The 27,788-nt window shown below is 45.9% G+C and overlaps 1 protein-coding gene across 6 annotated transcripts in view; it reads right to left on the bottom strand.

Annotated features, from left to right (window-relative positions):
* GDA (guanine deaminase) overlaps nucleotides 1-27,788 on the bottom strand; it is a 122,610-nt gene that overhangs the window by 68,164 nt on the left and 26,658 nt on the right. The window contains exon 1 of one of the 6 annotated variants that reach the window (XM_045042689.1): nucleotides 19,882-21,277. The exons of 2 other annotated variants lie outside the window; for them this stretch is intronic. In XM_045042689.1, the coding sequence (XP_044898624.1) occupies nucleotides 19,882-20,004 (123 nt within the window). In that variant the 5' untranslated portion in view covers nucleotides 20,005-21,277. Of the gene's footprint in view, nucleotides 1-19,881; nucleotides 21,278-27,788 lie in introns of those variants that run through there. 3 more of the 6 variants (XM_045042687.1, XM_003995405.6, XM_045042686.1) reach the window with 3 other exon arrangements.

Here is a 27,788-nt window from a genome sequence, read left to right as displayed (position 1 = left end):
CATCCTGGCTACACAGGACTGTGAGTCCACACCAGCCTGGATCTTGAGGAGATTCATGTGCTCACACTGACCCGAGGACCTAGAGTGGCTTCTCTCTGTGTTTTATACTTAAAACAAAAACAAAAACAAACAAACAAAAACAACAGGTTAGGCATACATGAGACCCTTCTACACATGGCAGGGGAAAAACAACCTCTAGGTTAAATAGTATGGAGGAGGGGCGCCTGCGTGCCTCAGTTGGTTAAGTATCCTACTTCGGCTCAGGTCGTGATCTCACAGTTTATGGGTTCAAGCCCCGTGATGGGCTCTGTGCTAAAAGCTTGGAGCCTGAAGCCTGCTTCAGATTCTGTGTGTCCCTCTCTCTCTCTGCCCCTCACCCCCTCTCAAAACAAAACAAAACAAAACAAAACAAAACATTAAAAGAAATAAATAAATAGTATGGATGAAAAACTTTGCCCCATCTATGCATCCCCCCCAAATAGCACAGAGAGCATAGCAGACCATTCTGTCCTTTCACTCAGAAGCATTTACTGAGTGGCGATTTTGTGCTAAAGCAGTAAGTACTATGAGGGCAGGAGATGGATAATAAGTTATTATTCATGGAGGGCCTAGCATGTTCCAGGACTGTAAATTGTAAGTGGCAATTTAAAAGCAATATTTCCAGTAAATTACCATTTTATGAAGACGTGAACACTTAACAAACCGTAATATAAAACCAAAGGGAATAAGCAGTCCTATATAATCTACATTATTCCGAATCCTTCACACGGTTCGAGCTAAAGGCATTTGAGAATTTTATGAGGTCTCAGAGTTCCAATTAAACTCTACTTTTCCAGGTTCTTAATTATTCACTAGGACATGAAACTAATTACAACCCCCAGTGGCCAAATATGTTGTATCAAGCATCTAGCTTAGAAAATCCCAGAGTTCTTGTTCAAACAATTGGTTGTTTGGAAGATATTTTTAGCTAGCTGTACATTTTGCTGACTCCTCAAGTGAACTTTTCCATCCTGGTTATCATGTGGTGAAAAAATCCAAACACCATTTATTTATCCAACAAATAGTCATCTGAGTGCTTCCCATATGCTAACAGCTGTGGATACAAAAGTGAAAAAGAAGAAAGAAAGAAAGAAAGAAAGAAAGAAAGAAAGAAAGAAAGAAAGAAAGAAGAAAGAGAAATGGGAAGGGAAGGGAAGGGAAGGGAAGGGAAGGGAAGGGAAGGGATGGGAAGGGAAGGGAAGGGGAGGGAAGGGAAGGGAAGGGAAGGGAAGGAAAAGAAAGGGAAGGGAAGGGAAGGGAAGGGAAGGGAAGGGAAGGGAAGGGAAGGAAAGGAGGAAGAAAGAAAGAAAGTCATAGTCCCTGCCTTCAAGGTGAGGTTATAGGGGAGATTCAAGAAAAAAAGTAAGAGATGTAAGGAGGTGCCAAACAAAAAGGGGGACAAAATGGGCTTAGCTATTCCTGAGAACAGGAGGACTAGAGTGATAACCAAGAAAATGGGTAAACTTTGGAAACATTAAGCTAAGTGAAAAAAGTCAGGCACAAAAGGTCACATACTGTATGTGCGCATTTATTTGAAGCGTCCGGGATATGCAAATCTAGAGAGAGAAAGCAAATTAGTGGTTGCTGAGGCGGGGAGGGGAAGAATAGGGGGTGGCTGCTACACGGTTCATGCTCCAAACATATTCTGGAACTAGGTAATGGTAATGGTTGTACTGTGACTGTAATAAAGGACACTGAAGTGCACACGTTAAAATGGTAAATATTATATTAAACTATAAAAGTAAAAAGAAAACGAAAAACTAACACTGTGAAAAGCTAGAATGTGCAACATAAAAATTCTCCACGTCCCTAACTCTCCGCTCCTACTCTACAAAAGTAAATATTATTTTTGGTTCTCAATTTTATATATTTTTAACGTTTATTTATTTATTTTTAAGAGAGAGAGAGTGCGTGTGTGCTTGTGGATGAGGGGAAGAGAGAAAAGGAGACAGGAAACTCCAAGCGGGCTCCGCGTCCCCAATGCGGGGCTCAATCCTGCAAACTGTGAGATTGCGATCTGAGCTGAAATCAAGAGTTGGATACTTGTGAAAGACCCCTTCCCCTTGTTTTGACCCCCTGTCATAATATGCTTAGCAATAGTAACGCCATTTGCAAGACAGCACCAAGAAGTTCAGGGGTCTTATCCTAAGTCCACCGTTTAGCTGCCAAACAGGATATCTGTGGTCAGCCACCTGGCCCTAAGATAGCCACCTGGCCCTAAGATGGGAATGGAAAGTACTGACTCCACCCGATAAACCCTAGAGATGAGCCTAGTCAGCCACCCATGTTTTTCCCCCTCATTCTGGGAAATCGCCCTCAGAAAAGAAAAGAAAAAAAAAAAAACCAGCCTCATTTAACTGGACCAATAAGACCCCGTAACTATGCTTCTCGCTTCTGTAACCGCGCTTCTGCCACTCCAACCCTATAAAAGTCTCCCCAGCCCAACAAGAGGGGCGCAAGTCTTTGCTGAGACTTGACCGCCCCGGGTACCCGTGTACGAATAAACCTCTTGCTGTTTGCATCTGACTCGTGGTCTCGGTGTTCCGTGGGCACGGGGTCTCATCGCCGAGGAAGACCTAGTTCGGGGGTCTTTCATTTGGGGGCTCGTCCGGGATAGAGACCCCCAACCCCCGGGACCACCGACCCACCATCAGGAGGTAAGCTGGCCGGCAACCATATCTGTTGTCCTTGTATGAGTGTCTCTGTCATTTGATCTGATTTTGGCGGTGGAGCCGAAGGAGCTGACGAGCTCGAACTTCGCCCCCGCAACCCTGGAAGACGTTCCACGGGTGTCTGATGTCTGGAGCCTCTAGTGGGACAGCCACTGGGGCTAGATTGTTTGGGATCTCATCCGTATTAGGTGAATACAGGGTGTTGATCGGAGACGAGGGAGCCGGACCCTCAAGGTCTCCTTCTGAGGTTTCATTTTCGGTTTGGTATCGAAGCCGCGCGGCACGTCTTGTCATTCTTTGTCTTGTTGCGTCTTTCCTTGTCCGCTGTCTAACCTTTTTAATTGCAGAAGCCGTCATGGGCCAAACTGTAACTACCCCCTTGAGCCTCACTCTCAACCACTGGTCCGAGGTTCAGGTACGGGCCCGTAATCAGGGTGTCGAAGTCCGGAAAAAGAAATGGATTACACTGTGTGAAGCTGAATGGGTAATGATGAATGTAGGTTGGCCCCGAGAAGGAACTTTCACCATTGACAATATTTCACAGGTCGAGGAGAGAATCTTCGCCCCGGGGCCATATGGACACCCAGATCAAATCCCTTATATTACCACGTGGAGATCCCTAGCCACAGACCCCCCTCCATGGGTTCGCCCGTTCCTGCCCCCTCCTAAGCATCCCAGGACAGATCCTCCCGCGCCTCTTTCGCCGCACCCTCTTTCGCCGCAGCCTCTTTCGCCGCAACCCTCAGCCCCCCCATCTCCTCCCTCTACCCCGTTCTCCCCAAACCAGACCCCCCCAAGGCGCCTGTATTACCACCCGATCCTTCTTCCCCTTTAATTGATCTCTTAACAGAAGAGCCACCCCCCTATCCTGGGGGTCACGGGCCAACACCGCCATCAGGCCCTAGAACCCCAACTGCCTCCCCGATTGCCAGCCGGCTGCGAGAACGACGAGAAAATCCAGCTGAGGAATCTCAAGCCCTCCCCTTAAGGGAAGGCCCAAACAACAGACCCCAGTACTGGCCATTCTCGGCCTCTGACCTGTACAATTGGAAACTGCATAACCCCCCTTTCTCCCAGGACCCAGTGGCCCTAACTAACCTAATTGAGTCCATTTTAGTGACACATCAGCCAACCTGGGACGACTGCCAACAGCTCTTACAGGCTCTCCTGACGGCTGAGGAGAGACAAAGGGTCCTCCTTGAAGCCCGAAAGCAAGTTCCAGGCGAGGACGGACGGCCAACCCAGCTGCCCAATGTCGTTGACGAGGCTTTCCCCTTGACCCGTCCCAACTGGGATTTTGCTACGCCGGCAGGTAGGGAGCACCTACGCCTTTATCGCCAGTTGCTGTTAGCGGGTCTCCGCGGGGCTGCAAGACGCCCCACTAATTTGGCACAGGTAAAGCAAGTTGTACAAGGGAAAGAGGAAACGCCAGCCTCATTCTTAGAAAGATTAAAAGAGGCTTACAGAATGTATACTCCTTATGACCCTGAGGACCCAGGGCAGGCTGCTAGTGTTATCCTGTCCTTTATCTACCAGTCTAGCCCGGACATAAGAAATAAGTTACAAAGGCTAGAAGGCCTACAAGGGTTCACACTGTCTGATTTGCTAAAAGAGGCAGAAAAGATATACAACAAAAGGGAAACCCCAGAGGAAAGGGAAGAAAGATTATGGCAGCGGCAGGAAGAAAGAGATAAAAAGCGCCATAAGGAGATGACTAAAGTTCTGGCCACAGTAGTTGCTCAGAATAGAGATAAGAATAGAGAGGAAAGTAAACTGGGAGATCAAAGGAAAATACCTCTGGGGAAAGACCAGTGTGCCTATTGCAAGGAAAAGGGACATTGGGTTCGCGATTGCCCGAAACGACCCCGGAAGAAACCCGCAGACTCCACTCTCCTCAACCTAGAAGATTAGGAGAGTCAGGGCCAGGACCCCCCCCCCCCTGAGCCCAGGATAACCCTAAAAGTAGGGGGGCAACCAGTGACCTTTCTGGTGGATACGGGAGCCCAGCACTCGGTACTGACTCGACCAGACGGACCTCTCAGTGACCGCTCAGCCCTGGTGCAAGGAGCCACAGGAAGCAAAAACTACCGATGGACCACCGACAGGAGGGTGCAACTGGCAACCGGTAAGGTGACTCATTCTTTTTTATATGTACCTGAATGTCCCTACCCGTTATTAGGGAGAGACCTATTAACCAAACTCAAGGCCCAGATCCATTTCACCGGAGAAGGAGCTAATGTTGTTGGACCCATGGGCTCACCCCTACAAGTCCTCACCTTGCAACTAGAAGAAGGGTATCGGCTATTTGAGCCGGAAAGTGAACTAAAACAAGGTATGGACAGTTGGCTTAAAAACTTTCCCCGGGCATGGGCAGAAACAGGAGGTATAGGAATGGCTCATTGCCAAGCCCCCATCCTCATTCAACTTAAAGCTACTGCCACCCCAATCTCCATCCGGCAGTACCCCATGCCCCATGAAGCTTACCAAGGAATTAAACCCCATATAAGGAGAATGCTGGACCAAGGCATCCTCAAGCCCTGCCGGTCCCCATGGAATACACCCCTATTACCTGTCAAAAAGCCAGGAACCGGGGATTACAGACCAGTGCAGGACTTAAGAGAAGTAAACAAAAGGGTAGAAGACATCCATCCCACTGTGCCAAACCCATACAACCTCCTTAGCACCCTCCCACCTTCTCACCCTTGGTACACCGTCCTAGATCTAAAAGATGCTTTTTTCTGCTTGCGACTACACCCTGAGAGCCAATTACTCTTTGCATTTGAATGGAAAGATCCAGAGATAGGGCTGTCAGGGCAACTGACCTGGACTCGCCTTCCACAAGGGTTCAAGAATAGCCCCACCCTATTTGACGAGGCCCTACACTCAGACCTGGCAGATTTCAGGGTGAGGTATCCAGCTTTAGTCCTCCTACAATATGTAGATGACCTCTTACTGGCTGCGGCAACCAAGACCGAATGCCTAGAAGGGACTAAAGCACTCCTTGAGACTTTGGGCAATAAGGGTTACCGAGCCTCTGCAAAGAAGGCCCAAATTTGCCTGCAAAAAGTCACATACCTAGGGTACTCTTTAGAGGATGGTCAAAGATGGCTTACCAAAGCTCGGAAAGAAGCCATTCTCTCCATCCCTGTGCCTAAAAACCCACGGCAAGTGAGAGAGTTCCTTGGAACTGCAGGCTACTGCCGGCTGTGGATTCCCGGTTTTGCCGAGCTCGCTGCCCCGCTATATCCTCTCACTCGACCAGGAACTCTGTTTCAGTGGGGAACAGAACAACAATTGGCCTTCGAAAACATTAAAAAAGCCCTCTTGAGCTCCCCTGCCCTGGGGTTGCCAGATATCACCAAGCCCTTTGAATTATTTATTGATGAGAGCTCAGGGTTTGCGAAGGGGGTGTTAGTCCAAAAACTGGGACCCTGGAAAAGACCAGTTGCCTACCTATCAAAAAAACTGGATACAGTGGCATCTGGATGGCCCCCTTGTTTATGCATGGTTGCAGCCATCGCCATCCTAGTCAAGGATGCAGGGAAGCTAACTCTAGGACAGCCGCTAACTGTCCTGACCTCCCACCCAGTTGAGGCACTTGTCCGACAGCCTCCAAATAAATGGCTCTCTAATGCTAGAATGACTCATTACCAAGCTATGCTCCTCGATGCAGAGCGAGTCCATTTCGGGCCAACGGTCTCCCTTAACTCTGCCACCTTGCTTCCCCTCCCCAACGAGGGAAACCACCACGACTGCCTCCAGATTTTAGCCGAGACCCATGGCACCAGACCCGACTTAACTGACCAGCCGTTGCCGGATGCAGACCTGACCTGGTACACGGATGGTAGCAGCTTCATCCGTAACGGAGAGAGAAAGGCCGGAGCCGCAGTAACAACCGAATCTGAGGTAATCTGGGCTGCTTCCCTCCCACCCGGAACGTCAGCCCAGCGAGCCGAACTGATTGCCCTGACCCAGGCACTGAAGATGGCAAAAGGTAAGAAGCTAACTGTCTATACGGACAGCCGATATGCCTTTGCTACAGCTCATGTACACGGGGAAATCTACAGGCGGCGGGGCCTGCTAACTTCAGAAGGAAAAGAAATTAAAAATAAAAATGAAATCCTCGCCCTATTAGAGGCGTTATTCTTACCCAAAAGACTGAGTATCATCCATTGCCCGGGACACCAAAAAGGTGATAGTCCCCAGGCGAAAGGAAACAGATTAGCCGATGATACAGCAAAGAAAGCTGCCACAGAGACTCAATCATCACTAACCATCTTACCCACTGAACTTATAGAGGGTCCCAAAAGGCCTCCATGGGAATATGATGACAGTGATTTAGACCTTGTGCAGAAACTTGAAGCTCATTATGAGCCGAAAAGAGGTACCTGGGAGTACCAAGGGAAAACTATAATGCCTGAAAAATACGCAAAAGAGTTGATTAGCCATCTGCATAAGTTAACACACCTCAGTGCTAGAAAAATGAAAACTTTACTAGAAAGAGAAGAAACTGGGTTTTACCTCCCTAACAGAGACTTACACCTCCGGCAAGTAACAGAGAGCTGCCGGGCATGTGCTCAAATCAACGCAGGGAAAATAAAGTTTGGACCTGATGTAAGGGCCCAAGGCCACCGGCCCGAAATACATTGGGAAGTAGACTTCACTGAAATCAAGCCAGGAATGTATGGATATAAATACCTCTTGGTGTTCATAGACACCTTCTCTGGCTGGGCCGAAGCTTACCCCGCCAAACATGAAACAGCAAAAGTTGTTGCCAAGAAACTCTTAGAAGAGATTTTTCCTCGTTACGGGATCCCTCAGGTATTGGGTTCAGATAATGGACCCGCCTTTATCTCCCAGGTAAGTCAGTCTGTGGCCACCCTACTGGGGATTAATTGGAAATTACATTGTGCATACCGACCCCAAAGTTCAGGTCAGGTAGAAAGAATGAATAGATCAATTAAGGAGACTTTAACTAAATTAACGCTAGAAACTGGCTCTAAGGATTGGGTGCTCCTCCTGCCCCTGGTTTTATACCGGGTACGTAACACGCCAGGTCCCCACGGGTTAACTCCTTTTGAAATCCTGTACGGGGCACCTCCACCTATGGCTCACTTCTTTGATTCTGACATCTCTGGTTTCGCTACATCCCCCACCATGCAGGCACATTTACGCGCCCTGCAGCTGGTCCAAGAAGAAATCCAGAGACCTCTAGCGGCAGCCTACTGAGAAAAGCTCGAAACCCCGGTTGTGCCTCACCCCTTCAAACCAGGAGACTCCGTCTGGGTTCGGAGACATCAAACCAAGAACCTCGAGCCACGGTGGAAGGGACCACATATCGTCCTCCTGACCACCCCCACAGCCTTAAAAGTAGACGGAGTTGCTGCTTGGATCCACGCCTCTCATGTAAAGGCTGCAGGGCCAACCACCAATCAGGACCCCTCAGACGACCCCAGCTCAGACGATCTATCAAGATGGAAGGTCCAACGCACCCAAAACCCTCTAAAGATAAGACTTTCTCGTGGGACCTAATAATTCTGGTGGGGGTGGTGGGGGTCTTACTAAGACTAGACGTGGGAATGGCCAATCCTAGTCCGCACCAAGTGTATAATGTAACTTGGACAATAACCAACCTTGTAACTGGAGCAAAGGCTAATGCCACCTCCATGTTGGGAACCCTGACAGACGCCTTCCCTACCATATATTTTGACTTATGTGATATAATAGGAAATACATGGAACCCTTCAGATCAGGAACCATTCCCAAGGTACGGATGTGATCAGCCTATGAGGAGGTGGCAGCAGAGAAACACACCCTTTTATGTCTGTCCAGGACATGCCAACCGGAAGCAATGTGGGGGGCCACAGGATGGGTTCTGCGCCGTATGGGGTTGCGAGACCACCGGGGAAACCTATTGGAAACCCACCTCCTCATGGGACTACATCACAGTAAAAAAAGGGGTTACTCAGGGAATATATCAATGTAGTGGAGGTGGTTGGTGTGGGCCCTGTTACGATAAAGCTGTTCACTCCTCGATAACGGGAGCTAGTGAAGGGGGCCGGTGCAACCCCTTGATCTTGCAATTTACCCAAAAGGGAAGACAAACATCTTGGGATGGACCTAAGTCATGGGGGCTACGACTATACCGTTCAGGATATGACCCTATAGCCCTGTTCTCGGTATCCCGGCAAGTAATGACCATTACGCCGCCTCAGGCCATGGGACCAAATCTAGTCCTGCCTGATCAAAAACCCCCATCCAGGCAATCTCAAATAGAGTCCCGAGTAACACCTCACCATTCCCAAGGCAACGGAGGCACCCCAGGTATAACTCTTGTTAATGCCTCCATTGCCCCTCTAAGTACCCCTGTCACCCCCGCAAGTCCCAAACGTATAGGGACAGGAAATAGGTTAATAAATTTAGTGCAGGGGACATATCTAGCTTTAAATGTCACTAACCCCAACAAAACTAAAGACTGTTGACTCTGTCTAGTCTCCCGACCGCCCTACTATGAAGGAATTGCGGTATTGGGCAATTACAGCAACCAAACCAACCCCCCCCCCCCATCCTGCCTATCCGACCCACAACATAAACTAACTATATCAGAAGTGTCCGGGCAAGGTTTGTGCATAGGGACTGTTCCTAAGACCCACCAAGCTTTGTGCAACAAGACACAAAAAGGACATAAAGGGACTCACTATCTAGCAGCCCCTAACGGTACCTACTGGGCATGCAACACCGGGCTAACCCCATGCATCTCCATGGCAGTGCTCAACTGGACCTCTGATTTTTGTGTCCTGATTGAGTTATGGCCCAGAGTAACTTACCATGAGCCTGAGTATATCTATTCCCACTTCGAAAATAAGCCCCGGTTCAAGAGAGATCCAATCTCCTTGACAGTTGCCCTCATGCTGGGAGGAATCACTGTAGGGGGCATGGCCGCCGGAATAGGAACAGGGACTGCGGCCCTTCTCGAGACAGCCCAATTTAGACAACTGCAAATGGCCATGCACACGGACATTCAAGCCTTAGAGGAGTCAATTAGTGCCTTAGAAAAATCCTTGACTTCCCTTTCTGAAGTAGTCTTACAAAACAGGGGAGGCCTAGATATTCTGTTCCTACAGGAGGGAGGGCTATGTGCAGCGTTAAAAGAAGAATGTTGTTTTTATGCAGATCACACCGGATTAGTCCGAGATAATATGGCTAAATTAAGAGAAAGACTAAAACAGCGACAACAACTATTTGACTCCCAGCAGGGATGGTTTGAAGGGTGGTTCAACAAGTCCCCCTGGTTCACTACCTTAATATCCTCCATCATGGGCCCCTTAATGATCCTCCTCCTAATTTTACTCTTCGGACCTTGCATCCTTAACCGGTTGGTGCAGTTTGTCAAAGATAGAATATCCGTCGTGCAGACTTTAGTGCTAACCCAGCAACACCAACGCCTGGGGCAATGCGACTCAGACCAACCGTATCACCCCAGCTAAATGTATGATTCCATTTAGGCTCCTAAGAAAAGGGGGAAATGAAAGACCCCTTCCCCTTGTTTTGACCCCCTGTCATAATATGCTTAGCAATAGTAACGCCATTTGCAAGACAGCACCAAGAAGTTCAGGGGTCTTATCCTAAGTCCACCGTTTAGCTGCCAAACAGGATATCTGTGGTCAGCCACCTGGCCCTAAGATAGCCACCTGGCCCTAAGATGGGAATGGAAAGTACTGACTCCACCCGATAAACCCTAGAGATGAGCCTAGTCAGCCACCCATGTTTTTCCCCCTCATTCTGGGAAATCGCCCTCAGAAAAGAAAAGAAAAAAAAAAAAAAAACCAGCCTCTTTTAACTGGACCAATAAGACCCCGTAACTATGCTTCTCGCTTCTGTAACCGCGCTTCTGCCACTCCAACCCTATAAAAGTCTCCCCAGCCCAACAAGAGGGGCGCAAGTCTTTGCTGAGACTTGACCGCCCCGGGTACCCGTGTACGAATAAACCTCTTGCTGTTTGCATCTGACTCGTGGTCTCGGTGTTCCGTGGGCACGGGGTCTCATCGCCGAGGAAGACCTAGTTCGGGGGTCTTTCACTTGGGGCGCCTGGGTGGCTCAGTCAGTTAAGCGTCCAACTTCGGCTCAGGTCTTGATCTCACAGTTTGTGAGTTTGAGCCCCACATCGGGCTCTGAGCTGACAACTCGAGGCCTGGGGCCTGCTTCAGATCCTGCGTCTGCCTCTCTCTTTTTCTCTCTTTCATTTGAAAATAAATAAACATTAAAAAAAAAAAAAAAGAGTCGGTCACTTAACAGATGGAGCCACCCAGGTGCCCCATTTTGGTTCTTAATTTTAATATTGCCTTCCAGAAATGTGTTTTATAAGTGTGTTTATAAGGGTATAGGTGCATGGAGAGGTTGTACGATCACGGGATACACTTTTTCTGCCCACGTAAGCCTTTGGGGAACAGCAGGCCTTTAAAATTCCTAGAAAGCCTAGAAGAACTTACTTGTAATTAGAACTACAGTATCATTGCTTTAGCCTTCAAAGATTTTTTTTAACTCGTGAACCAATAGCTTGTCGATAAACTGAGATCCGCGCAATTGAGTTTTCAAGTGGGGTTTTAACTGAGAAAGGTTCATTCAGTCAAAACAATTCTTCAAAACCCAGTAATAGGCTGGGAAGAGCAAGAGGTCTGTGGCTGTAGGAACCGGTGTTCTGCGGGTGCCAACCTGAGCGGGGACAATAGGGAAAGAAAAGATGTAAAGGGTATTTGTTGTGAAATGGTCTCAGGTAACAGTGCATGAATAACTTATTCCTGGGAGGAAAAAACTCTGCATTTCACAAGCAGAAGCACTGAACACAACGGTCAAAAGATTTTGAAAACTGGATCTCAATTAGAAGTTAAATTTGAAGTTAATGTAGCTTATCTTTTAGAATTAATAAAGTAGTATAATAAAGTCAACTAAAAAAAAAGTCTTCACAAAGGAAAAGAGTATGGCTTTTTAGACAGTAGAAACAATGTCAGTCAGAATCATGCATGAGGTAAGAGATGATCAACCTTGGAAAATGATTGCAGAGAAATTCCATGAACAGAAAACACTACAGAACCAGAGAGTGGCGAACTCCAGTCACACCCAGCAGCGTTGCTTCAAAGCCTCAAAGAAGAAGTCCAATTGTGCTTTTAAAAAATCTCTCCAGGGCCACATCGGTCAAGCATCCGACTTCGGCTCAGGTCAGGTCATGATCTCACGGCTTGTGAGTTTGAGCTCCGTGTTGGGCTCTGTGCTGACAGCTCAGAGACTGGAGCCTACTTTGGATTCTGTGTCTCCCTCTCTCTCTGCCCCTCCCCTGCTCACACTCTGTCTCTCTCTCTCTCAAAAATAAATAAACATTAAAAAAAAATCTCTCTGGGATATAGTCTTACAGTTGTTAGAATGGCTGGAGGCAAAAAGACAAGAAATAATAAGTGTTGGCAAGGATATGGAGAAAAAGGAAGCTCATGCACTGCTGGTAGGAATGTAAACTGATGCAGCCACTGTGAAAGACAGTATGGAGGTTCTTCAAAAAATTAAAAAATAGAACTACCATATGACCCAGTAATTCTACCACTGGGTATTTACCTAAAGAAAAGAAAAACACTCATTTGAAAAAGATATCTGCACCCCTATGTTTACTGCAGCATTATTCACAATAGCCAAGATAGGGAAGCAACCCGCGTATCCATCGATAGATGAATGGATAAACACACACACAAAAGAATATTACTCAGCCATAAAAAGAGAATGAGATCTTGCTGTTTGTGACAACATGGATGGACCTAGAGGGTATTATGTTAAGTGAAATGAGTCAGAAAAAGACAAATGCCATATGATTTCACTTGTACATGGAACCTAAAAAAACCAAAATGAATGAATAAAAAAAAAAAAGCAGAAATGGACACATAAATACAGAGAACAAATTGATGGTCGCCAGAGGGCAGGAGGTAGGGGAATGCACAAAATGGGTGAAGGGGGGTGGGAGATGCAGGCTTCTAGTTATGGAATGAGTAAGTCATGGAGATAGAAGGTACAGTATAGGGAACAGAGTCAATGGTATTATAATAGCATTGTATGGTGAGTGTTGGTGAGCATAACACAAAGTATAGGGTCACAGAATCACTATGCTGTACATCTGAAATTAATGTAACACTGAGTATCAACTATCCTTTAATTTGAAAAAACAATCTCTCTGGAACTATAAATGCCTTTTTCACTCATCACGCATGACTGTCTTTGTATTACACACCACATTCAACACATTTTACACACACACTACACAGCACATTCAACAGACCTAATTTGCATTCAAACGATAAGTCAATGTTGAGGGGCCCTAAGGACAACAGGGTTTCAGCCCTTCTCATGACAGGAGGCAGGAGGGACTCCTTGAAAGAGCACAGACCTTGGAATCAGTCATGGGTGTGAATCTTGGCTTTGCCACTAACTTGCTGTGGCCACAGCTGAGACAGACAACTCTCTGAGCCTCCCTTCTTCATTTGTGAAGCAGGGATGGTGAAGCAAAAAACGGACGATGATGATGCGGTCTCATCTCAGAATTGCTAACGTAAAAAGAATCTGCCAGAGTCTGACAAAGAGTATGACTTAGTAAATGTTACCTTCTCTCCAGTTCACCTCCCATTTGTAAAAGAAGTTCACACTAGCCCAGTGAGTGAGGACGCTCTATAAAGCTAAGCATAATGAAAGGCAAAAATGAACTAATTACTTTACCGAAAGAAAAGATAAGAACAGTGGCCAATATTTATTGTGCAATTGCTATGTGCCAAGTGCTTTACACACTCTGTCTTATCTGCCTCGCCACTCCTTCAGGGTGCTATTATTGTCCACAATTTATACATGAGGTGCCAAGGCTTAGATATGTTAGAAAATTCATCCAGGTAAGAGGCAGAGTTGGGGTCTGAATCCACACAGTCTGACTCCAGAAGCCATGCTCCTCACCACCAGAAAAACACTGGTGTCAGTATATATGCCAACTTTTGTGGGAGAACAAAGGGTAATTTATTGCAACTGAAGGAGGATGGCCAAGGCAACTTTGGAGAAGAAGAAGAAGAAGAAGAAGAAGAAGAAGAAGAAGAAGAAGACGACATCAGAACTGGGCCTTGAAGGAAGAGCAAGATTTTATTTTGACAGAGGTGGAGTGAAAAGGGGGATATAAAAAGGAGGACTATTCCGGGCTGTGAGATTGGCACCCACAAAGGAGGCATAAAAGAACACGATGTGCTGGGGAACAGTGAGAAGTTGGCAGGGATAGACATCCCTGAGCTCATGGATACCTCGTGGTGTAAACGAGTCATGCAAATCCCCCTCCCATTTGCCAGAGAGAAACACGGAGCAGGAGGAAGTATTTGTTAGAAAAGCAGGGTGGGGTCAAACAATGTCATCCCTAGAATGTCGATCAGGAACGTTTGGATCTCAGAGACAACACAGAGCCGACGGTAGTGGTATGAGAGGCGATACGTGATGCTAGCCATGCTCTAAGAAGTAGCCTTCGGGGATGTGGAGAGCATTGATGAGAGAAACGGGCAAACCTTGCCCTGCCCTTGTGAAATTAATAACCTGGTGGGTACACTGACATGACCCATCAGAACTTGAACTAATCAGGGGGTGGAGAGAAGGCTTCCCTTAGCGTCAAGTGACATTTAAATTGTGATCTAAAGGAGGAGTCGGCATTAAATAGACATCGGAATGCAGAAGAGCAAACAGCTAGGAGGCTCCTGTATTAGTTTCGCAAGAGAAAGTGAAAGGCTGGACAAGGTCAATGATATTGGACAGGGGTGCATACAAAGATTCCCCAGAGGAAAACAAGGTGGTCTGGACTAACGATCTGGGTGCCTGGAAAGACAATGACATTTTGGGCCAACAAGGAGAAGACAGAAATGGGGAAAAGGAAAAGGCAGTGAGCAGTCCTTTGAAATAATATGATTTTTTGGAAAAAAAAAAAACAAAACAGTGCCGTAGTTAGAGGTGCCCTGGGCTGCAATTAACAGATGTGTAGACCAAAAACAAGCCATTTCATTATCCCGCAGAAGTCTGAGGGCAGTAGGTAGAGGGCAGTTCCCAGGACAGTTAACTATCCAATGATGTTATTCATGTATGTATTCGATGATGTTCAAAGACAGACCAGGTAAGTGTCTCTGAAATCCTCTAAAGCTCTTCCTCATCATCTCAAACAAGGGCAGCAGGTCCACTCTTCACATGAGAACATCCAAAAAAGGAAGAACTCTTCCCACATTTACGAGGGAGAAAAAGGCTTCCCAGAAGCCTCTTAGCCAATTTCTTGCATGTCAGAATGTCAACACTGGCCACCCTTCAACACCAGGAAACTGGAAAAGTAAGTATCACACCATACCTTTTAATAGAGTCACACATATCTCTCTAACCGTATCATCAAATCCATTTGACCTGACCTAAGTTGACACCAATCCTGTCCACCTCTCTCCACCTCCACTGCTGATAACCCCTGGTGTTTACTGGGCATGTGCTACGTCCAAGGCGGTATTCTATGCACTTGACAATTAGTAATTCACGTAAGCCCTCCAACAACCGTATGAGGGGGGGTTACGCGAGTTATTTTATACATGAGGAAACTGGAAAGTAGAAATGTTCAGCAACTTCATCAGATGCACATAGTTAGGTACTCTTAACATTTCATCTCTTACCAGAACCTAATGTAACATTGTGTATCAACTATACTCATATCTTTTTTTTTTAATTTTTTTAATGTTTATTTTTTTGAGAGAGAGATTGGCAGAGCATGAGCATGGGAGGGGCAGAGAGAGAGAGAGAGGAAGACACAGAATCTGAAGCAGGCTCCAGGCGTTCATATCTTAATTGACACAATGCACTGCCTCTCTCTTCTGAACCACATCCATTTCACCTAAACTACTTCAACAGGCTCCTATCTGATCCCCTTGCCTGCACTTGACTCCTCTCCAATGCATTCTCTTTTTTTTATATTTATTTATTTTGAAAAAAGTGAAAGAGAGTGAGCTGGGGAGGGTCAGAGAGAGAGAGAGAACCCCAAGCAGGCTTTGCTCTGTCAGCACAGAGCCCGACATGGGGCTCAAACCCACAAACCGTGAGATCACGACCTGCGTTGAAATCAAGAGTCAGACACTTAACCGACTGAGCCACCCAGGTGCCCCTCTCTAATGCATGCTTTAACTTGAAGCTAAAATGACCTTTAAAAAGTGCACAGTTTGGGGTGCCTGGTGGCTCAGTCAGTTGAGCGTCTGACTTCGGCTCAGGTCATGATCTCTCAGTTTGTGAGTTTGAGCCCCATGTCGGGCTCTGTGCTGACAGCTCAGAGCCTGGAGCCTGCTTCAGATTCTGTGTCGCCTCCTCTCTCTGCCCCTCCCATGCTCATGCTCTGTCTCTCTCTGTCTCTGAATAAAAAATAAATGTTAAGAAGAAAAAAAAATAAAAAGTGTACAATTTGATGATGGTAAATCTGTGTCCCTGCCCTCCAACTCCCTATGCACTCTGAGACCTTGCCCTGCCTATCTCTCCTGCCTTATCTTGAGTTATCCTTCTCCTAGAACTTTGGACTCTAACCACATCGATGCATTCATTCTTTTCTACCCCAGGGTCTTTGCACAGGCTGCTTCCTCCCTATCTCCAATGCCTCCTGCCCTACCTATTTAATTTCTACTCATCCTTTAGATCACAATTTAAATGTCACTTGACACTAAGGAAAGCCTTCTCTCCACTCCCTGATTAGTTCAAGTTCTGATAGGTCATAGCAGTCTGTTAATGTATCACTATGTTATCAATTTCACAAGGGCAGGACAAGGTTTGCATGTTTCTCTCATCAACGTGTCGTCAGCAACGAGTCCAGTCTTTGGTTTAGGAGTCAGTCCACTTTTATTACAGGTACATGTCTAAGCTTTCTTGCTTAAAAGTGCAAGTCCTTTGAGGCTAAGGACTATGCCTCACAGAGGCAGCTTGCTCTAGTGAAGAGAATATGGCTTTGGCCCTGCTAATTCAAAATCCAGCTACGCCACCATCTCTGAAAGCATGATTTCTCAAGTCTCAACTTCCCCATCTGTAATGGGAATAATGACACAGTGAGATACTAAATACAATGTGCTAGCACACCTGGCGACAAATGCCATGTAGATCTTTCTTCCCAGGTGCATCTTTGTGTCCCAGTGGGCCAAGGACATGAGCTGGGATGCTGCACAGTGGAAATGTGGTGACCTCCCCACGTCCCACATAGTGCATCACAGGCCATGGCTTTCTTCTCCACCTGCTGGTCTGCACGATGCCATCAAGTGGAAATATGCAAAAATGCTACAGTGAACCAGAGGTTAAGGGTTTGCTAGGAGCACAGGGAAAGAAGGTAACAGAATGAACATGGCGTGTGTTAAGTATCCACTAAGCACCAGGCATTTTCATATACTATCTCATTTAATACTCAGTAAAAGAATACCTGAGTCTATAAGTGAGGAAATTGAGGCTCAGACAGATTAAGTGTCTCCTTCATGGTCTCAGAGCAAGCAGGTGGTGGAGACCAAACTTGAACCCAAGTCTGGTTTCTCCATAGGACTTGCTCCCAGGGTAGTACCTCCAAAATGATTCTCTTCCTCGCTCTTGCTTCCAGGTAAGTGTGCATTAAAAAGGCCCTGGGCATCTTTTCGCTACGTTTAAAGTCAACCCACCCCTGTTCTATGTGGGAAGAATCAGATAATTTGGTACAACTGGAGCACACAGCATCTCAAGATTAACTGAATATCTGCAAATAAATTATACATGCAGGAGTCTTTCTTTTAAAAAGCTACATGTCACTTGAGTTAACTCTGAATTCAAAATGCCCAATACTAAGATGTTGACAAGAGATTTTTTTAAATTAATGTAATTTTCAATGAGCTTTACTTAATGAATTAAAAGTAGTTAGTCATTACCATGCTCTAAGTCCTAAATGAAGTTACAGGAAATGAGAGATGAGGTCTAGAAGGGAGAGAGAGAAGGAGAGGAAGTCATGTCCCCTCTCTCTGACAAGCTATCCCAGACCTGGGCTTGAAATGGAGAACTAGGTCCCAAGACCCTATACAACTGGTCCCATCACACACCCTATACCCTTGTTTACCCCAAATCCACCCACAACCTGCATCCGAATGCCCTGGGACCTTTGCTGGAATGCCAGTTCCTGGGGGCCCCTCCAGATTCACCCTCTCTGGAGTGAGAATGACCCCCAGGAACCAGCACTTAAACACCCCTACATGTTTCCGATCATCCCAAGGTTTGTGAACAGCTTTAGGAGCTCAGTAAAAATGCAAACATCACCATGACACCACATCTTTATTTTATGGGGAGATAATCTTGTGGAAGAACCTTGACATTTTTTAAATGAACATTATCCCAGCAGCTACAAAGGCAAAGTAGCCCCATTTTCAAAATGGAGGAAGTCAAATCTTGGAATATATATGGCACATTCTTCCCTTACACGCAGTCTGCAGTCAACTGCCTTACAGCTAGAAGAGCAATCAACAGTTACCAGTTCGGACATTTCATAAGGCACTCGATTAACTCACCTTTGTATTCAATTCCTAGCTATTTTATTTTGTGGAGGAATGGCATTTTTCTAAATTTATAACTTCAGTATGCTCTCACTGAGGAATCGACTTCCTGACTGAACTGCTAATTGCATGTTCAGGACACTCTTTCCTTCTTCTTCTCGACAACCCCCAGAAAAGGTAATTTTTTTTTTTAGGTGAATTACTTCCTTTTCTTACTACGCGCTACCCGGTGAAGGCAGTCTTCAAACCCACCCTCTTGTCTGCTATCTTCCCAAGTAAAATTCTAGACATGGGAAGTTGATTTTTAAATAGAAACCCAAGAGATGAACAGCTCCTGGTGATTAGGGAAACACCTCTGATCTCTCCCCAGAGTAGTGGTCACTGTTGCTTTACTTCTTGGGACTAGCCCCAAGTCTAAGGGTTCCCTGAAACTTAAGGGTCAAATGCACCAGGCAATAATGTATCACTCTCATGGTGGGGGGGGGGGGGGAACATTATTAAAGCCTCCCCATTTGGGGGAGCTCTGCGAGTTCCATCACCTTGGAAACACAACAGCAGTCTCCCTGAATACACACAGAGAGAATATTTTTTAAGCATCATAAGAAAACAGGGTTCAGTTATCCCCAAACGTAAGAGTCACGATTCAAAACTGTCACTGACTCGGAAGCGTCTCGAGTCCAGGAATGGTATCTTCAAGCTGACAAGTCACAAATAGGTGTACTTTTGCTAACCAGACTGGTAGTTGAGGAAAAGCCCACCCTCGTCTTTATTTATTTATTTTTTTCTGCCAAAAATGGAATGGCTTCCACTTACCAAACTAGCTAAGCCACTGCTGATGCAGTCACCACCCCCAGCCCGGTGCTTCCAGCCCGGTGCGTATGAACAGTAAATATCAGACATCAAGTTACCTAGGTCGTTTGTAGAAATCCCGATTTGGGGAAAAGAAGTACAGAAGACACACTCATAGAGGACATTTTGAGCCTTAAAACGCAACTGCTTGCTTTGATGCAAATGGCTATGGGGTGGGGGGCAGGGTAGGGAGGACGTGGTTAATTTCGCTCTGACTACCTTTCTAGCATTATAAGTCATCTCGCTGGCATCGTTGGTATATTGTCTGTTGAGCAATCAAGTGAATGAAATCAGTTGTTTGCTTATTCTATGCACTGAAAGGGCTAAACAACACTAACCAAGTGACTCCCTCGTCTGTTATTTCTTTCACAATAAATTCAATGAAATGTACGGAGCGCCTAGCCTGTGCGAGGCACTATGCCAGGCGCCAAAGACACAAAGATGAATGAAGCAAGGTTCAGGTTTATTAGTGATTTCTTAATACTTGCGAGGGCACAGCCTCGCTCCCCCTTCCACCGCAGCCTGGACGGCTGTCTAACCAATCGTGGGTGTGAGTACTCCACAGCTCCCAGCTTCTGGGAACGTGTTACTCCCAGGCCAGCCCACGAACCTAGCCCCAGGGCTCTTGTGGCGTTCCCCAAGAGTCAAACAGTCAAGTTCAACTCTGGAGCCGAGGCTCTCGCTCCGCAGCGCAAGGCGCCAGACTCTTTCCACCTGTCCGCGCGCGCGCCCGTCGGGGTTCGCCAGACCCCGCGCCCGCTTACTTTGCCGCTGTCGCTCACGCCGAGGAGGTGGTCCCGTAGCACCTCCATGGGGTTAGTCCAGGTGGAGTGGATGAATGTCCCTCGGAAGATGTGCGCCAGGGGCGGCATCGGGGCGGCGCACATGTCAGCGGCAGAGCGCAGCGCGGGGTTCGCGAGCCGAGGAGGGCGCACCGGGCGGAGGTGCCAGGAGGGGTCCCTGCAACTGCGGGTGGCTGCCGAGTGCACCTGCTTGGGCCTCCTCCTGCCCCCGCTTTCCTGGGCGATCGCCTGCCCCCTGCAGGCCGCGCCCAGGGGCGGGCTCCGTGCCTCCTCGATGCCAATAGGATTTTCCTCCTGTGACTTGGCTCCGCGCTCCCTTGGGGTGTGGTCTTTCTCTCCTCCCCTGTGTTAGTTTTTGATCTGTTAACTCTTTGAGTTTCAAAATTCACAGCCTACAACGCAGTTCTTTCAACCTGGGGTGGCTGAGTCACCAACCCAGGTGGGGAGGGAAAGAAAGGAAGGGGCAGAAGGAGCGGACGTTTCCAGCCTTGCACCTCCGTCGGTCGCTAAATTCGCCACTGCTCCGCGTCCCCCAGCCTCCTCCACCTGTCTTTTTTGGCACACTTCGCGTTGCGCCCGCCTGCTCTCTCTGCCCTTTAAACTTCGGGCTGCTTGTGATCCAACCCTGTACCTCTTCAACCTGTAGCACTTTCAAAGTCTGAACAGTCCCAAGTTCAGGAACAGGTGGAAAGATCCGCTAGAACTGCCTGCCTTACGGCTCAGTTTTGTTTTCGGTTTCTGGGGATGCAGTATTTGTCCTAACCTGGTGCTCCGGAAGCATCCCTCAACAGAATTGCTGGGGGCCCCGCCAACAAAGGTTGATCTGTATCCCCAAATCCCTCTCTTTTTCCTTGAGTCCAGTGTTCTGGCGCTTGTGACCATCCACAAACGATTCCAGTTCCAGTCTTTCTCACACCTAAAACAAACGCCATTTCTTTGATTTAATTCCAGTTGTCCGGTGGGGGGCGGGGCTTGGGATTAAGTTCTCAGGCCAAGTGGCTAGGAATGGCACCGTGGCACAGCTTGACGGAAAGAGCACTGGACTAGGAATCAAGAGACGATGGTCAAGGCCGTGAGCCTCGACCTCTCTATCTTCATTTGTGAAAACTGCACTCGGAAGGGGTGCTCGCTAAGACCGCCTCCGGGTCAGCATTCCTTCCTTGCAATGCGTTCACAAAATCATTTCCTCAGTTCCTCCAGGGAGACCAACTGGTTTCCACTCAGGGCCACGCACACTCTGCTCCTTCTGCCCTTAAGGCCGCCTGCGGATCTTCACCGTGACCGGCCCTTCTCATCACTGGTTTGCCTCACATGTAGCTCCAGCGTAATAATCTTCCCAGCCGGCGAACGAGCAGCAGCGCCCCACCCCCAAAGTTTCTATTCCATTCACCTAATTTCTGCCATTGCATTGATCATATCCATCCTCATTTATTGCCTGTTTTTCACTGATTTCTGCTCCTCTCCCTGGAAAACACACACAGAGTAATGGAAGCACCACAGGACCAAGGCTCTCTCTCTCTCTCTCTCTTTTTTTAAATGTTTATTTATTTATTTGGGGGGTGGGGAGGAGCAGAGAGAGAGAGAATCCTAAGCAGGCTCCACACTGCCAGTGCACAGCTCATCACAGAGCTCATTCCCACCAACCCGTGAGATCATGACCTGAGCTGAAATCAAGGGTCCCACACCTAACCGACTGAGCCACCCAGGCCAACCAGAGACTCTTATGCCTAGAACGGTGCCTGGGGTTTCTTACATGTTTACTGAATAAATATATGCATGGTTTTTTGGGGAGCAGAGCAATAACCTGAGATAAATATCTATTGTGGCTCTTACCTAAAGGATAAGGGTTTCTCATTTCAGCGTACGAGCAGGCTTTCTCTGAGTTGCTGCTATTATGATGCGGGGCCAGTTTACATAAATGATTCGTTCCCCTCTCAGGTCCTTCACCCTGAGAAAACTGCGGTCACGGGAACACTGAGGTGGCTGGTCACCCTACCAGGGACTCAGAATTAGGAAGCCCTGAAGCTGAGAGCATCGCGCTTGCCTCTTAAGGTTGCCACGTTAGCCCTTTGTCCCTGTCATTTTGTCCTGATTCTGCAGACTCGCACACCTTCCCCGTAGGTCCAACAGCCAGCACAGTGAAAACATCCTCTTGACTCAGGCTTGGATACATATGAACCTCAGAAGGAAAAGTGAAGAAAATGTCTGGATTTTCGTGTAAAAAAGGAGTCCATTCAATGTTTCCAGAAGAGGTACTGGATCCCTAAAGCAGATACGGCTAATATGTTATTTGTAATGAAAGCAACCTGAGTGACCAACAGTAGAGACAAGTTTAGTGGAATATTATGCAGTTATTAAAAAGCAGGGAAATATTTAAAACAGCCACATGGCAATTACATAGAAGATGGTAAGTTTTTTTAAAATATCATTTATGGGGTGCCTGGGTGGCTCTGTCATTTGAGCGTCTGACTCTTGACTTCAGCTCAAGTCATGATTGTCAGGGTCATGAGATGGAGCCCCGAGAGTAGCTCGGTGCTGGGCATGAAGCCTACTTAAGATTCTTTCTCTCCCTTTCCTTCAGCTCTTCCCCCACTTGATCTCTCCTCTCTCTCAAAATAAAATAAAATAAAAACGTCATTCATGCTATGGTTACAGTCATGAAAAGCCTATAGGCGTATATGCTAGAATTTAAAAGGTATACCAAAACAATGGATATCATTCTGTGGAGGTAATGGAATTGCTAGGGAATTTTGTTTTGATGTTTGTTGACATTGTTATGTGTGGCTTCTGGAATGAGTAATGATCGTGTAGCTTTAAATTACAGTTAATCTTAAATAGAAGGAATGGGGTGGGGGGCACCTGGGTGGCTCAGTGAGTTAAACTGCTGACTTTGGCTAAGTCATGATCTCATGGTTTATGAGTTCGAGCCCCGCGTCGAGCTCTGTGCTCACAGCTGAGCCTGGATCCTGCTTCGAATTCTTTGTCTCCCTCTCTCTCTGCCCCTCCCCTGCTCGCACTCTGTCTCTCTGTCTCTCTCTAAAAAATAAATACACATTTAAGAACATTTTTTTAAATAGAAGGAGTGGACCAGCACTCCTCAGGGATTAGGTCTTCCAAGCAGTACTGACTTCTGCTCCAATTCCCAGCCAAGCTGTAGGCCCTGTGCTTGGGATCCAGTACCCTCAGCTCAGCCAGGTTCGGGAAGTTTTGGCTTCCCAACTAATCTCATCTGTTCTCCATCCTCATCTTTTACGCTGCTGGTCCCCCTGCAGTTTTGACTCTCATCTCGGCGTCCCCATGAAAATGTTCTCAAGGCCACTGAAGTTTGAAGGAAGAAAGGAACACAGAACTTTCATATTCACCTTTGAAACGTAGACTAAGCCCATCACAAGACAGCTTCTGGTTAATATGACTATTGCCTGGCCAGGCAAAGCATGTGACTGATGGTATTTATTGTGCTTCCAAAGTCTCAAGGAAATAGCAGGTTTTTTCTTCAGTTCTTTCGATAGCCCACATTCATATTCATGCAGTATTAGAACGGAAGTTATTATTCATGTACATTTCACTGCTATTTTCTAGTATCACTATTCAGTTCCTCAAAAAGAAATCCAACAATGGTGTGCACTTTCAGAGTCCTACCCTCACATATCATTTCTTTCCAAAGAAAGGAGATGCTCCTTGGTATGGAGGCTTCCTGAAGCCCTCGCTGCTTCTTTGGGCTCTTCTCCTTCCGTATCCCACATACTCTGCGTCTACTTTGCTCACTATCTCTGCCTGAAGTGCCCTTAATGCCACATTACACCACACTTGCCTTATTCCACTGCCCACTCTCCCCTGGCTAAATCCTTCAGCTTAATCGTCCCTTCCCAACTCCCTCTAGAAAGCCTTTACACCTCTCTGTCTCAAGTACTAAGTGCCCCTTCTCTGAGTTCGCAGGGTGTTATCGTTATTCTTTTATCAGTCTATCTTCAGTAGAAGATTGTGTTCTCCTTAAGGACTGTATCTTCTTCCTTTCTTTCTCTGTATCCCCTTAACACAGTGTGTGGCCAGTAGGAAGTACTCAATAGCCTTATATAAATGTTGAATTTCAAGTGATGGCTCTATTGCTTACATTTTTGTGATTAAAAAATCTATAGAGGGCGTGTGCTAATGGCAATCAGTTCATTGGGAGTAAAGGTTAAGAAAGAGCTTTATTTTACTTCTTTAGTTTTCCAACATTTCATATGAAAATTTTCAAACACACAGAAAAGTTGAACAGCTTCCTTTCTTAAGATCACACTTCTTCTATCTCAGATGGAGCCAAGTGGTCTCAAAACTCCACAATCACTGAGAGGGACCAGTATATTCTAAACCTCTAACTGCCTGAGGCAAAGGATGGGACCATAGCACGATCAGTTTTACATTTTGGTCACTTTATTAGTACCATCATACCCGCAGCTACTCAATCTCTCCTGCTAGATAGAACTTGACCGCTGAAAAAGGCTTTCTCTTCTACTTCCTTATTCTGAGCCTCACAACAAATCTATAGAGTAGGAAGTCTAAGCATTTAGGTATGGAGAAACCGAGGTTGGTGTGCCTGTCTAGTTAGTATGGGATGGACGTGGGTCTCCACACCAGTTGTTCTCATACATTGCCTCCATACAGTAAACTGCAAAGAATTTTCCATTCAATTTTGTCGTGACGACGTCACTGCATTGTGGGTTGTCATTTACAACTGTCACATTGTACATGATTTCCCAACAGTTGCCAGTGGCACACAGATCTACCCTGAAGTGAAGCCAATGGACCTTGAGAAGAACAGTCCAATCATCACAGGTCAGTAAAAACGATGCAGTGCGAATAACTCATGTTTTCATGAGGCACAGTGAAGGACAGGCGGGTTAAATGAGAAGTCACTTTCCTCTTCCAGGCAGGAGAGAAGTTGTCACTGCACAGTGAAATAGATGCCTGCCTATTTTATTTATTCTTCTTTTGTAGCTAAATCTATCAGTTTCCATGGTGCCCCATGTTCACCATGGAAACTCTGACAAGCTTGTTATGCTTCAGAGAAGAAAAAAAAAAAACACACCAAAAATCCGAGATGGGATAAATGCAGTCCTTTTAAAATTGTGTTCTTCTGAGTAGGAAGACTTGAAAGATAGCAAATCATAATGATCTCGATTTTCCAGTTCTTAAGTCAGAAGGCAGGTTTGCATTCCCATCAAAGGAGCATCCTTGGCCCCCCAACTATTTTATCTGTGTAGCAGTAGTTATGTCTGTGACTGTCTCACTTCTGCATTTCCTGGCAACAGAGAGGTGGTTCAGTCCTCATTTCACTGATTTTTAGGAGAATATTGCGGTAGTCCCCATATATTTGTCCCGTTTGTCCATTCAGCATTTTTTGGAAATCTGTATTAGGACAGATGCTATGCTAAGCACCGTTGATAGGACAATATGTGAAACAGATTTGTCCTGCCTATATGCAACTTACACAATTCTTTCTTGAATAAGGTTTTAGGCCAGGCTCATGCAGGAAGATTTTTTTTTCCTGGATAGAAGGCTTTCAGTATCATGTAAGTGGTTATCTCCATCACCTACTCATACTGTTGATTGATCCTCAAAATCAGGTAGTACCTTAGCAGAGTTTAGTTTATGCACTTTCCCTCCATGACAGCAAGCTCAAAGCAAATACTAATGACCTGCTGTTACTCTGTCTACATTTCTGCCCCAACATGGATTATATTATCCAACATTTAATATCAAGGGATAAGTGCTAGATAGAATCACTATCTCTAGGTTCCTATCCAGCACAGCCACTAGCCAATGATGTCTTGGAAAGTCATTCCACCTCTTCTGGCCTTGGTTTCTTCTTGTGCAATATAGATAGAAGGTCACATCATACCACTGGTTCCATATTTCTTTATTCTCAAGGACTCATTTTTTTTTTTATTTCTCCTACTCAAACCTTAAGTTTTAAAACTTTCATCAAGACGAGATAGACACTTGATACAAGTAACTATTGAATGAATTATTTCCCCATTTTTCATGAATTAAAGACCAAATTGATTACCAATCAGAACTTGTCATCAATATGAACTGTCTAGTATCATCACGTTGTTAATTAATTTAAACCCAATGCAGATGTAACATGGTATTTAGCCCATGCAACCTATCTCAAGTTGGACGAATTCTGTTAGGCTTTGTGAATTGTTAACAATAGCTTAAGGAACACAGTTTTGAATTTGTAGAATAATCCACCTGAGTATCCTGGTCCTGCAGGTTGATAAAAACCCAAGTATGGCAGAGACTCATTGACATGATTTCACATGTATTTTGGGAACTAGTCTTCCATTTTTCTGCCTTAAACTAGAGGAGTTTACACACATCTAATGTGCCGCACGAACAGCTAAGACCCAGAGGATGAAATGAATCCTATTTAGGTGTTAATTCTTGAGACCAAAGAGGAGGGTTGGTTCTCCTCAAAGATATTGATGAGCAGCTCAAGTGGTCCAAGCTGGCATGGGTTCCAGAGTTGGGAAGACACTGGCTGCCACTAGTAACATGATAGTGGATGTACTGAGCACTGTTGAATGCATGGGGAGGCCATGGGAGCCATGCCAAATGTGAGCTCTATTCTAGCAGAAAGCCAAATATTATCATCCTTAGAGAAGCTACACAATTAGTGCCCTCAATCTCATCTGGAAATGAAAGACTAACTGAAACCCAACTTAAATGACAAAGAAATGGTGTTTTTAAAGAAAAAAATAAGTTCTGAGGTATTCTTTTTTTTTATTTTATTTAAAAAATTTTTAATGTTTATGTATTTTTGAGAGAGAGAGAGAGAGAGAGAGAGAGAGAGAGAGAGAGCAGGGGAGGGGCAGAGAGAGAGACACACACACACACAGAATCCGAAGCAGGCTCCAGGCTCCGAGCTGTCAGCACAGAGCCCGACGCGGGGCTCAAACTCACGAACCGTGAGGTCATGACCTAGCCGAAGCTGGACGCTCAACTGACTGAGCCACCCAGGCACCCCTGAGGAATTCTTATGGTGTTATTTAAATACGTAAAATTAAACATATTTCAGAAACTATAACAGCCAAAAATTCCTTTCTCTATGCTTATTTCTAAAGGGATGATTTTTAATATCACGCATAAATGAAAGAATTTGTCATTTATGGAATATTCTTCCATATGACATGCAAAAGCCACTAATTATATTTGTGACAAAAATCTAGCCCTCATGGGAGGGGGAGAAGCAATTTTTGCTGTTGCTTTTATAAGTTTGGTTTGTGTTTTCAGAATCCTTTGTGCAATGGAACATAATGACTCAGTAAATATTAAAGGAATTAATGTTACATTATATATATTAACCGCCCCCCCCCATGCAGACCCATTCAGTTTTCCCTCTGGAGCATTAAAATTGCTGTAGTGTACATAATACTAGAATATTCCATGAAATGAAGAAAATGAAAAAATGTATGAGACTATGGGCTGAAAGTGGTAGAAGATGAAGTCAAATGGATTAAGCCAAGAGAGAATATACAGCCTCACACAATCAAAAAAATCCATGGTCACACTACCTTGTGGCACAGCTTGGTTGCAGGTTAATCAATGCCAAAGCACCCAGTCACCCCTCCTGTCTCTCTCTCTCTCTCTGTATGTGTCTCCATCTCTCTTTCGCTCGTTCTCCCTCCTTCCATTCGCTGGCATCTTTCTCCTCGTGGCTTCAAGATGGCAGCAACCACTGTAGACTTTATACTCTCTCAAATTCAAGTAAGGGCAAAACCAAGCAACATGTTTCCCAAATTCCAGAAAAACCCAACACAAAAACTCATTTTTTTCCTTATTTACCCCAATTAAGCCAATGTCTTTTCCTCAAACCATCAGTG

Source organism: Felis catus, chromosome D4, assembly GCF_018350175.1.
Source record: "Felis catus isolate Fca126 chromosome D4, F.catus_Fca126_mat1.0, whole genome shotgun sequence".
NCBI classification, from domain to species: domain Eukaryota; kingdom Metazoa; phylum Chordata; class Mammalia; order Carnivora; family Felidae; genus Felis; species Felis catus.
This window is presented reverse-complemented; position numbering and strand designations above follow the sequence as displayed.